This window comes from Curcuma longa, chromosome 3 (assembly GCF_044706935.1).
Source record: "Curcuma longa cultivar G26 ecotype Majalengka, Jawa Barat chromosome 3, ITB_CL_G26_1.1, whole genome shotgun sequence".
Taxonomy (NCBI): domain Eukaryota; kingdom Viridiplantae; phylum Streptophyta; class Magnoliopsida; order Zingiberales; family Zingiberaceae; genus Curcuma; species Curcuma longa.
The window spans coordinates 14,049,714-14,063,400 of NC_133863.1; the positions used below are offsets into that span (position 1 = coordinate 14,049,714).

General features: G+C 35.7%; 1 protein-coding gene across 1 annotated transcript; it reads left to right on the forward strand.

Annotated features, from left to right (window-relative positions):
- The first annotated feature begins 438 nt into the window (after window positions 1-438).
- LOC141824275 (DNA-repair protein XRCC1) lies at window positions 439-8,162 on the forward strand. The gene is given in 9 exon segments (XM_074711534.1): window positions 439-624; window positions 626-865; window positions 957-1,145; window positions 2,233-2,344; window positions 4,044-4,126; window positions 6,508-6,612; window positions 6,929-7,015; window positions 7,388-7,694; window positions 7,823-8,162. Coding segments are annotated over 9 exon segments (1,314 nt in total). The 3' UTR covers window positions 7,828-8,162.
- Window positions 8,163-13,687: the final 5,525 nt, after the last annotated feature.

Consider the following 13,687-nt stretch of genomic DNA (forward strand, 5'->3'; position numbering starts at 1 on the left):
GGAACCGGAAAAGATTGATATGAAGCACAAAGACTTGCTTCCAAATCAACCAACCTAACTGAAATCCAAAATTTCATATTTAAATGATGACAAATGCCAATATCTATCAAGATGATCACGGGATTAGTTTGACAGTGTATTTAACTACTCAAAATAGGCTATTCTGTTACTTGTACCTTCACCCTTAATCATTGGCTTTGACAGAAGATGGAAACTGCAGAATTACTTTAACTTCCTTGCATCGACTGAAATTCCATAAAGCTATATGTTAAGTTTGAATTTTCTCTTCAATCTTAAAGTCCTAAACTGATAATTTATGCTTCTGTATGCATTCAGTTAATCTATCCATCATATAATTATGAAGTATGACTACGAGATTAATTTGAATATCATAGTTATATTACAAATGTTATATTTATATGCTTTGTTAAATCTTCTATGCTAATCTTATCATATCCTTTTTCTTCTTTAATTACAGAGATTCGGCAATACACTGAGATACTATTAAGTGAGTGTTCGCTGTGTGTCTTCTTGAGAAGTTCTGAATTGATTGCATTTAATCATTGTTATTTAAGGACCACTAGGTTAGTTGTTCTCGAAGTAGAACAAACAATTTTTGCTTGGGTCTGCAATCTGCAAAGATTTTTGCATCATGTCCGATCCACGCTCAGACTGCAATGATGATCATGATGTGAAAGAAAAGAGAGTCCTTCCTTCTTCGGTCAGTTATAGAGACACAAAAGACAAGTCATATGGAAAAGCTTTGGTTGATGCTTCTATAGGGGAATTAAATAATGTAAAAAGAAGCATCAATTCTTACCCACCTGAAACGTCTCAAAATAGGAAGGATTTTTCAAAATTGCTGGTAATGAACAACACTGAAAGTTTGCCTGTCATTGTCTTGAGCTGCTTATTGCATAATTACTGATGACTTTCATATATCTTGACTTTGACAGGAAGGTGTAGTATTCACACTGTCTGGGTTTGTTAACCCTGAAAGGGCTGCAATACGATCTCAGGCACTAGAGATGGGGGCAGAATACCGACCAGATTGGACCTCAGATTGTACAATTCTAGTGTGTGCATTTTCGAATACACCTAAATTTAGACAAGTCAAATCTGATGGTGCTACAATTGTGTCAAAGGTCATATTCTTTTGCTTAATCCTTATAAAATTCATTTGTCCTTGAGTTCATTTGTCTTCTTCTATTGAATAATCATAGGATTACTTTATATTAGAATTATTTATTCATGAAAAACAACTTGCCACCCTGTGCTACTTCATGTGTTTACATTCTTCCTTTTTGCTTGTTTCTTGTAAAAATTTTCCACATAACTAGCATGACATTAAGTTCTTTGCTTTGAATGCTTTGCATTAACATTCTATTACTGATTTGGTACAATTTAAATATTAACGATGATGTGACCTTAGGTGAATTTCCATGGTGGGATAAGACTCGTAGTCAACGCCAGATAGTTGGACATGTTTTATTTTTCTTTGTCGCATTGTTATTTTAACTCATGAAAACTTGATGAATGTTTCTGAACATGCAAGGAACAACCATTCACATTTATTTCTTCTGAGAGAATTATTTTTTCATATGATATATGAGAAAAAATCAACTTGTTCTTGTCATCTTGTGCATTTCCAGTAAAATGGTTTGCTATTCTTGGAGACCTTTCTATATTTTATTCAGGGCAACCAATGAATATTTATTAGATTTCTATCACCATTTACCGACATGTAATTGCTATTCGTCTTTGAAATGTTGTATAACTGAAGTTCTTATAGATAGTTCAATAATCAAAATGACAGCAGTGCTTTCTAAATCTTAAAAAATGACTCATGACATATTCTATCAATCCTTGTCTATTAACGAGAACTCGTCACCATAGAGTTGGTTAAAAAAGTTTAGGAGGAATTATCTTTTGGTTTTTTACTACTTATGATAATTGCTCGAGATCAACCAATGCAGAATACATTACTACATCTGACATTCTGTTATATATTCTCTTGCTTCAATTGGTTTCACATCATTGTCATGATGAAAGTATGATAGGAGAATAATCCTAAATCTGTACTTTGGTACTCCATATTTTGTTTTCTATGACCAATACAGCAAGTTTTGAAATGGCTAGAGGAATTTATTTTTGCTGCTTCATACTTGTTTGGCTTTTTTTGTAAGGTGCACATGATGAATCATCACAAAATCTTCACTTTAACTTGTGTAGGAATGGATATTTGAGTCCTACAACCAGCAAAGGCTTGTTGACATTCAACCTTACTTTATGCATGTTGGGAAACCGTGGCGAAACAATAGCAAGCAGTTTGATACCAATGAAGGTATTTAGTTGGCTTGCATAGTTGATAATTTTAATGATAGCCAAAGTATTATTTTCCTTGCATTTCATTGATTGAAATTTGCAACTTTTACGTTTGATTACATGATTATTTATTCCAAAAGTTTAGGCAACTTGGAAATCACCCAAGCAACAGTTATATATTTGTAATATTCCTCCCTTGCTTGGCTGGCTAAATAAGACTAGTTTGGCACAAGCCTAGCATGTGGACTAATTTCCTAGGCATGTTTTTAAAATTTCTAAGACTTGTAGGATTTGACCTGGATTGATACGATGCTAAATTCTCTTTGGTGGCAATTTTTTCTCAAAACTTAAGCTATTTGGAGAAAGAATAATCTAAATTTTTATTAAGTTCTAACACTCTCCTTATGTGTGGGTAGGTGGCCTTGATCAGTTGATTGTCCAAGCTCCACACTGAACTGATTTGAGTGTGTTTCTTTTAGATTATTAGCATTAGACTTCTTTCTCTGGTACTTTTGATACAAATGAAGTAATCCTTCTATTTCACAAGGTGAATTATGTTTTTAGTTATGATGTTTGAAAACATTCTACTTGAGTGGTTATTTGTAGAAGTGAACCATTATGTTTGATTTTTACTTTTTTGTTCGTTTGTTTCAGTAAATAAAGTCCAAGCTATGAATCTCTTCTCGTTTCTTTTTTTGTCTTACTGCTTCTCTTCTTATACGTTGAAAACTTCCATGTAGCGTCTCTTTTTTCTGCTATATGGCGAATGCTATCAGTAGCATGCTGCATTTCTTCAGGTATAATGATGGTAATAGTTCATAGTAAAGAGTAAGTGAATTGATCCCGAGTTAGTCACTCAATGATTTAAACCTAGACTGCACCAAACTGTACAACTTCGTGCTTATACATCAGTTGTTTGTTGGATGTCTTGGCTCCTGAACACATACATTCAGTATTTTGACTAAGCCAGGTGTTTGGTCCAATTTGTTAGATAACTAGGCAAAATTTTATCAGCTTTGCTTTGACCTGATATCAGACAATTACTTGTATTTCAGTATAGATACCAAAGATTTACTGTTGAAAATTTATTTTCTGCTCTGCTCTTCAATTGAGGTAAGGATCCTTTAGGGCTCATCCAATCAGACAGAGAAAAGTAGAGGAAGATAAAAGGATTTGTTTATGTCAAAATATCAATGCCTGATGTCAGCGTTACTTCATTAAGAAAAGAGAAAATTGTGTGCTCGCACTTGTGCCAATTTCATTTCTATACCCAAGATTAGTGAAGACACTGATTCTGATAAATGCTTGCCTTGATAGGTTGATGGTGGTTACCACAGCACAACATGCTTCTTTCTTTATGTACATATAAGACACCTTAGCTTTCACTTAGTTTTAGGCATTGACCACAAACATTCTTTCCCTTGATAGCATGCTAGAATCTAAGGCTCCTGCTATCAGGCTGTGCAAAACCTCAAACATTTATAAGGGAACTCTCATTGACCTGGATATGCTGCTAATTGTACAAATATGCCTCTTTATCTTTGCTCAGTTTCAGGCATCAACCACAAACATTCTTTTCCTTGATAGCATGCTAGAATCTAAGGCTCCTGCTATCAGGTTGTGCAAAACCTCAAACATTTAAAAGGGAACTATCATTGACCGGGATACGCTGCTAATTGTACAAATATGCTCTTGATATTTCATACCTTAACTTGCAGATCAGAACATGGCCCAACATGAAGAATCTCTACCACAGTCTCGGAAATCAGATATGAAGTTTAGCGGATCCAAAAGACGTGTGGTTTGTATTCATTTTTTTATTGGTTTCAGATGTGATTATCGATGAATCATTTTTTTTTAATTTATTTCCTTGATTAGTGAATCAATTGGCTAATATCATAAAATTTGTGAATACAATGAGATTTTTGTTTTTTCTTTAATATCTTGTTACCATTATCATCTTGCTAGGCACATTAGTTTTGCCGTGTCTTTGTTTATTTGGAAAATGTAATCAATTAAAGCTCTAAAATAAGATGTAAGGGGGAAGAAAAGTGAATGTTGGAGAACTATATGGAATTGTCAATTTTGTGTATCTTAGTTTTCCCTAACGTGAATGAAAACATTTTTGGTTCTTGTATAGTAATGCTGTCTGTAGCAGTATGAAACATTTAATTCCATCAGTTGACCAACACGCAGAATGAGATATGGAACAATTCCATCTCTGACCAATATTAAGGCTCCCTCCTTGTATGTGGAGACATGGCAGCATTATTCTTCTTGCATCGCTAGCTTTGATCACTATTAAGGTTCCAGCTTTGGCACTGGATTTTCTTCTTCATCTTCTTGAGACACTAGACGACATGGAGAATGGAGAGACATGTTCTCAGTTCATCCCTCCATGCTGTTGCAATCGGTGTCTTCTCCTCAGTTTCTCCTAATTTGTGCCGCCATCACCATGTGTCAGCTTGCCAACATGACACTTGTAGCATCTTGTGCCTGCCAGGCACTGAATCCTACCATGAAACGAGACTTTAAATCTTGATTAGAGCTAATTTGGTTATAACTAATAGTTCTTTGGGTCATGTTTCTTCCATAGATGATATTTGTAGATCTAAAGTTCATAGGCTTAATTGGCTATGGGGTAATATGAATTGTATGGTTGGCCAGCGTGGGCATGAGTCAACATTCAATAAAGTTAAAATCATCGAACACTCCCCTTTTGGATGGCCTCATGTTCAACCCCTTTTGTGGGAACATTATATATTAGGCCACTCCTATTTGTTTTTGTTAAATGGAATTTCTTTGGATATATACATATCCATACATAGACATCCTTGAAGCGAATTGCTTTTCTTAAAGGGTATGGCATGGATAGTCATGGTTAAATAGTTAAACACCCGTGAGGAACATTTGTGTTAATTTGATATAAAAGATTATCATGCATGAGATGCATGATCTTCCTTAAAAGAAGAGAAAGATTATCATGCATGAGATGTATGATCTTCATTAAAAGAAGAGAAAGATCTTCATGCATAAGATGCATGGGAGTTAATAAAATATTAATTCCTTAGATCACTAAAAGCCAAAAAACCCTTCATCTTTCATATCCCATGGTGGGATATAAAAAGGGGTGAGAGGCTCTTGATGAAGAGGTTGTTGGATGCTCTTGCTCTCCCTCTTCTTCTTCTCTTCTACCACCTTGGCCGAACTCTATCTTGTGGCTAGCACCACAGTTTGGTTCTTCTCCATCTCAGTGTTCGTGTGGATACCGTGGAGGCGCGAACACACTGATCGTGCTGAGATCCGTGAACCTTTGAAGGCAAAGTGAGTTGCTGTCGGGATTGCGAAGGGCTCGCATCAAAGGTAACCTCGATTCTAGTAGGTAGAATCGTCAAACGAGTATGTTTTTCGCATGGATCTTCTGGAGGGATCCTGTTTTCCGCTGCGTATATGTGATTAAAATTGTTTTGATGACGCATATAGATCCCTACACACTAGTTTTCTTAGAATAATTGAACAATAATGCATATTTGAGTGTAAGTAAAAAACACCCACTGAAAATATTTGGTTAAAACTGGAAGTTTGTAGGCATGCCTTCCTTTTATCCATAATAATTTGTAAAGATTTGGCAGATATGATATTTGTTTTCTTCAAAGGATATAAGTGCATTCTTTTCAATTAGATTGAAAGGACAAATACTGTCTTTTTTTGTTCTTGAGTATAGCAGGCAAGCTGATACTCAAACTCATCACTGGTGCTGTGTCATACTTTGTTAAACTGGGTGACAGCTCGTCTCAAACTCTTAAGCCACTAGGAAAGAACCAGCTATATATCTATGGTTTACACATCTAAATATGCTAGCAGATCTCAAAGACCTGATTGTGCAATTGGTTTAAGTGATGATGAGCTGACAGACACGGATGAGAGTACTTTCATACATTGAGCTGGGAAATCTTTCAGCTCAGATGCATATTGAACCTGCACAAGGAGGGCATCAAGCATTTAAATATGGACAAATTGATCACATTATTCTATCGTGTTGTATTTGCAAAGTTGTTAGCCATGTCCACTATTAGGGTAGAAAGTCTACCGTAGTGGATTAAGTGTAATCTTGACTGCATCCTGCAAGTGTAATCTTTTCAAAATTTTGTAACTTATGTTTAAGTGTTGGCTTTAATGCAGGAAACTACTGATGTTGATGGTCAGTTTCCTCCTTCCAAGATAAAAAAATGGGCTATAGATGATTTTCTTAAAACAATGTCATGGTTGGAGAGTCAAGATGAAAAAGTGAGTTCACTTATATACTATCACAGACATCACTCATTGAGTTGATACAGTTTGTCTTTGTAGTTGAAGGCAAGATAATGTTTTGTCTGATGGTAGTGTTTTATTTATTTTAATCCTCATGAATCCAATTTTTTAAACTAATTTATCAATTTCTGTATCTTTAAGGTTTCTATGAGGCTATATGGTTCACTTTGAAGAACCTTTTTTTGAGCATTAAAAAAAGAATACTTTTCTCTAAATTTTTCTATTGGTTTGTGATTGTGGTAATGTCACAGCTACTATCTAATTTAACTTGCTTGGATTTCTATCTTGACAGCCAGATGAGAGTGAAATCAAAAGTATAGCTGCAGAAGGAATTATTACTTGTCTGCAAGATGCAATTGATTCTCTCAGTCAAGGTCATGTAAGTTTTTTTCTTGTATGCTCTTCATGTTCATACCGAGAAAAATTTGTGGCAGTAGTCAACCAAAAGATAGTTGAACATACATGTTGTTGTCATCTCTTGTTGAATTACCTTAGGCTTTGTTATAACTACAGAACTTATAGTTTAGGAACTCTGGTGTTAAGTCAAACTCTATAATTAACCTCCAGTCCATACTTCTGCGGTGTTATGGCTTAGGAAATGGATCAAATCTGAATGCATTGGAAAAAGTCGGCCTTTAGAGTCAATTCTTTTCATTGTTTTTTTCACTTTTGAGTTCTCAAGTATCAAATCCTTCAATTCCTTATCGTAACTTTTAAGCTAGGCATGCAAATGTTGATCTATACTGTTTAGGATGTTCGGCATGCTAGTGAGCAATGGAAGTTCGTTCCTCATGTTGTTAAAGAGCTGGTGAAACTTGAGGAGAAAAGCAGTAAAAAACCACCTACTTCAAAGAAAGTGCTGCATGAGTTAGCTTTAAAGTGCAAGGAGATTTATGAAGGCGTGCTTTTGCATGTAGATAACACTAAAATAAAACAACAGAAGATTTTTCATGATGTGGAGGAAGAACCTGCGGATGATCCTGGGTTGGACAGTGATGAGACAATTGAAATGACAGAAGAAGAAATTGAACTTGCATGCAGACAATTTTCTGAGAGATGTGAGTGGTAAGGAAACGATGAGCTTATTCTCCACATTTCTACACTGAATGGCTACTCTTTTTTCTGTAGTACAAGATTTACATCGTAACTTCAAATGCTCTGACTTCACATTTTGACTGAAATGCAGATTGAACTGAAACCTGAATTCAAGTTTGAGGAGTTAGCATTTAAGATTAGTTTCTCGTGGATTGAGTCGTATGAAACATAGCCTTGAGATTTTGGAAGATCCACTGACAAAGCTAGAGGATAGTGTGGGCCAACAATGCGATGAGTCTCTGGATTGCTAAATGACTGAACAACAAACTGTGTCCTACGATTCTGGGAGAACGATGACCTGTGTGTAAAAAATACCTATACGAGTGAGTCACTACGCATTAGCAATTTTCATGAAATACTTGCCTGTTCTTCGTTTATGTTACATAGTATTATCATTGCCAAAAAATAATTAAAAACTCCCCTCTTCTAGAGCAGTGATGTACTTCTATGTTATAGAGGTATTCATTATTTTATTTTTGTACGTAAGCATTTGCACATTTGGTCGATGCTACCATTGAGATTTTTTAATATAATTTTCGATACTGAAACAATGTAGAATTATATTTTAATTCTTTCAAAATATTATCCTACATCTGTCCCATTTTAACATGCTCAAAAGTAATCAATATCTAAAGTCGTACACAAATGCTCGAAATGTGATTAACGATTTGTAATGATGCTAATATATCAAAAAAAAATGATAATCCAAGTAGCCACATCTCTGGAGGTGGTCGGTCCGGTCCCACGGAAGTTTCCCACCGACTAGCAGGGTAAATCGGGAAGCGCATACGACGGTCAATCCAGATGCCCAGCATCCTTTGATTGCGTTCTCCATTTGGAGGAAAATTCTTGCAAATACGTCGTAGCTGGGGATCGAATCGTAAGTTCCTAAGTTACAATCCGGATGTCCTACCGTTGCACCATTGTCTCGGGGACAATGATGCTCATATATCAGCACCAAGACTATAGTAGATATTTTCCCTTGATTTTCACTTGTATTGGTATAATTGAATGCTAATAATGTTACATATAAAGTGCTGATCCACACAGGAATATTCTGGCGGTGAGCATTCAAGCACTTGTTTGAAAGTTCATGATTTATTATTATTACTTCGGGAGCATAATTGAGTGGTTAAGACAGTACAAACTTATTGAAGTGGACAAGGATCGAATTTTGATAAAGTCGAGATAATATTTTCCTCCGTTGTGGTCAATTACATGTTGGTCGGTGGCGGCCGGAGAGGATGCAAACTAATATCAGATCGTCGAGATTAATGTTCAATATTATCTCTGTAAAATGATATTGCTCCACTACAGGTGTTTACGGATAGCAGCAATTCATTTTTCAAGATACAACAACGACATCTCGGAATAGTAGCACTTCAAATTCTGAGATTAGAGAATTTTTTCGTAGGCTTTTTGGACTCCGAATGCACATGATGAGATGAATGCTTCAAAGAATAAGTTGAATCGATGATTCGATGAAATTTTCAACATCTGGAGGGATCTATTTATATAAAGTGAAGAGGTAGAATACCTTTTGGTGAGTGGTTATGACTCTTGGGTAGAATTAATCTGGGTCGTTCGATTTGGAGGATTGTAACCTTTCAGATCGACCTTTAATCTTATCCATCAGATCTGGAGAGTTGTGATCCTTCATATCCCTTTTGTCATCAACCATCAAATCTGGATCCAAAAATCCATTCGATCTGACGCTTCAGGTCAAGCATCATCACCAACGGTCAGATCGTGACTCTTCGTGATCCAACGCTCTAAATCGCATCATATGTGATCGCATCAATGGTTGTCATCCATTCGCCCTGGATACTTTTGACCTCTGATTTTTATCGTTATGAATCCCAGAATTGACTCTCACTATTTTTTTTAATAGTGAGAGTCAATCATATTACTAAGTAAGACTTACTTCATTCCTATTTGTATCGGTTTGAGCCACACCTAAGGATCATATTTTGAGAAAAAAAAACTATCGATAGGCGTTTATACTTCTTCGGCTCCGGGGACAAAATTCGTCGAATAAGAAAACCCCTGTTGCCTAGTTAGCAGTCCAGTCATCTCTTCCTGTCCACGTAGATGTTACATAGACACTGTCATATCACATGTAAGCTTGACACATCACCCGAGTGCCACACAAGCACTGTCATGTCCTCTGAAACATAAAGTGCAAAGTGTACCAACAAAGCGCCGCGGGCTTGTAGGTGCGAGCACCTGTTCGCCCGTGAGAAGAGAGCACATGAGTTTAATTTTTTATGTTAACTCTATTAACACAGCAACATTAATAAGGAAGGGAAGTTCATTAAAATTTTCCAACGTGGGACTATTTTCCATGCACTTCATTATATAACAATTAATGTTATTCTGGACTGACTCTGAATAATTAATTTTTTATTCATTTTTAATCGATTTTGAGCAAATTAATAGTCTATATCTATCTACGCAAAATGTAGATTTCGATCTTGAAGTCAATTTCGACTTTCATCGATTGATGACATCCCGATTTTTTCACAAAATCGTATTAAGTCTTAAGACCTAATATCCAATATTACCGTTTCTAGATTTATTTTTTTATAAATAATTATGGTACCGATCACGTGAGACCGTTAGACGACCAATTTTATTTTTTATTAAAATGATTTATTATTATTTATTTATTTTTGATTATGAGAGACTTAATGGAGTTTCGTCACATGAATTGGTCCTTTACAAATCTCGATCGTGCTTCCAGAGCAAGTACTGGCAGTGCTTTAAAAACCATCAAGTAGTACAACTCGACAGGGAAAACTGAGCCACCGAGCACTGTGCCTTGAAAGACCTTCCTCAAGTTCAATGCATGGAATAAAGATCAAGGGACAAGCAGTCTTCCCAGTCTTCCCTTGGTTGTCCCACTCCAGTCCCAGAAACCACTTCCCCACAAATTCATAATCTTCAAACGAAACTACCTTTTTATGATTGATTTTGTCCAAGTTTAATCTTGTCTCGAGAATCGACTCAACTTGACAGCCGATGAGAAGTTGATGTCTGCTATCCATCCCCATTTTTAATTCCAAAGGACGTCCTGTGCGCTGACATATCCCACAGGCGAAGGAATCTAAACCTTCACTTTACAGCTGGAAACCTCATTTCGTCCTCCACCTCCCTCGATTTCCATCTTCGTACTCTTCTACCTACAGCGAAGCAAAATGAGTCAGAGTATTCGAGCATATCACGCCAGCAACTCCCATCCCCAAGTGTCAGCAAGGGTGGGGGACGTAGAGGATGCAGCCCATGACAGCGCGAGGACAAGGCGAAGGCTGCACTGCAGTGCTGCCCCTTGACTAGCGGTGGCGGTGGGATCTGGAAAGAGACATGCACGAGAGGATGGAGGGGGGAGAAAGGGCAGATGGGATGGCCAGGGGAGAGGAACCTTCATCGTCAAACCATGCCCATGCCCAAGAAAACATTTAATAGTACTCCAACTTGCATGGAATTAGCTCCACGTTCAAGTCACGCAGTGCAGTGTATCTGCACAGATATTCATCGAGCTACGGTGCAGAATCCCACGCTCCTCGCTTCCTCGGCGAAGCATGGCGACTAGCTATATTGCTCTGCTGCTCCCTGCTTTGCTTCCCTGTTTATGATTTTCATGATCTGTTAGAGCTTCGCATTGAATATCTGATCTCCTCCATTGAAGGAAGCTAGCAGATGGAAGGCGGATTAAGGCAGCGCCGTGCTGAGCTCGGAGCTTCTTCGACCGATCACTATTTCAGCACGAGATCGCTCGTGCTGCTGCTGCTGTTGCTCGCGGCGTCCTTGCTGGTGCTTCCACTTGTGCTGCCTCCGTTGCCGCCGCCTCCCTCCATGCTGCTGTTTCTTCCCTTGGGACTGCTGGCATTGCTGTTGGTCTTAGCTTTCATGCCGACGGACGTGCGGAGCATGGCATCGTCTTACTTGTAGATAAGATTTGAGCATATAGATTTTACGAATGAATCAGAAATATTGGATATATTTTATCTTAATTTCTGTCAGAATTTTTCTTTTGTTGGAAATAGATCCACGTTGGCCTCATCCGATTCTCTAAGATCTGAGTGTTCGATTAACTCTTATGCAGAAGAGTGTTCGATTAACAAATATATATATTTATCTATATAATTTCTGTCAAATGCTTGACGTTTTTGATGAAATAAATATGTCATTGATGGCAATTGTGATATAATGGTCTTGCATTAAATGAAGAAATCACATGTTATTTTGCCATGCAAAAATTCATGAATGTACCTTAAAATATATATACCAAGTTTGGATTTTTTTTATATATTAATTTTCATCATGCAGTTCACTAAACGAGCAACCTAATAACTTTTTGGTTATAATAATCTAAATTTGGTAGTTCTTAATTCATTATGTTGGAGCTTTAAAGGCAAAAGTTGAACTTGTATTTGTATATCTTACAAGTGTGTTTTATATATAAAACCAAATGTATTTTATTTTTTTTATGTATTATATAAATAAAAAAAATTAACTATAAAGTTATGTGCGAATATTTGAGATATTTTTAATATTAATTTTAGGAATTAGAGTAATTAACTTCAAATTAACAACTCACATTATTTGATATCAATTTTGGAATTATTTTTGAAAATCATTGGAAATCTCAAGATCACTTGAATCGACCTCATTCATAAATAGATCAAACAAAAATGAGAAACATATTTTGATTTAGTTTAGTCTAATTTGATTTTCCCACTAAAATAATAAATCTAATCATGTTCACCCCTCTTCAAAACCCTAGTTGTGTCCTTGTTCACCCATCTAACATATAAAGAGCCCCCAAGTTGTTTCTCATGCAAAATTTGGGATCTAAGGACTCAGGAACCAATCGATGTCCTCAAAACATTATCCAACAACTATACGATTATTAAGGTGTTTTTTTTTTTCAAAAATACCTTGATAACACCCCACATGTTATATTTTGAGAGAAGGCCCACAATTGTGACCCAAGGCTCTCAGGAAGTCATGTGTCCTTAACTATCTCATCCAATATTCTATAATAGAGAGTCAAGGACGGAGCCACATTAGGTCAATCCTGGACTATAGCCCACCCCAATTTTCTAAATTATCATTACCTATATAAATTTTATTAAGTATTAATTTTTTTTATAAAATAAATAAATAAATAAACCAAATCATCAAATACAAAGTGAATGTGTTAATTTAAAATCAGATTGAGATCAAACAAAATTCATCGAGTAGGTGCAAATATAAGGAATATGTTGATTCAAACCGAATTGATTTGGTCTATTTTGGTCAAATTATGATTGAACCAAGTTTAATTGAATTAAATGAATCAATTTAAAATAATTTAAAGAATTTTAAAAAAATTATTTTCTCTCCCCTTTTCTTTTTATTCTCTTCCACTACATAGCTCTTGGCTTACACTGCCTCACGCCCGAGTCTCAACGCATTGACTTTCTCTTTCCTTCTCTTTATTTTTTTCTTTCTAATCGTAACTTAGTTATTTTTCTTTCCTCTTCAACCAGAGCCATTTTTGTTTTATCTTTTTCTTATCGTGGGCCGTCGAAAAAGAAGGAAAGACTTCTATTTTTTTTCATTTCATTCTTATAGTTATTCTGTTGAATAGTATAATCTAATGTAATTTTTTTATTATATATTTTAATTTATTATGTTTTTTGATAATAATATATAATATATCATATTAAGTTCAAGCTCACCCAAATTCTAATTTCTGGATCCGTTCATGTAGAGAGTAGTTAAGATGTTTAACACTTTGATAATATTGGAATACAATTAAAGTTCTATATTAAAATTATATGGGAAAAATTTTAAAATTATAAGATGAAAGATATCTTCATTGGTACAAGACCTTTTGGATTAAATCTAAAATAAAATCATGAGAGTTTATGCCCAAAGTGGATATCATACCATTATGGAGATATATGTG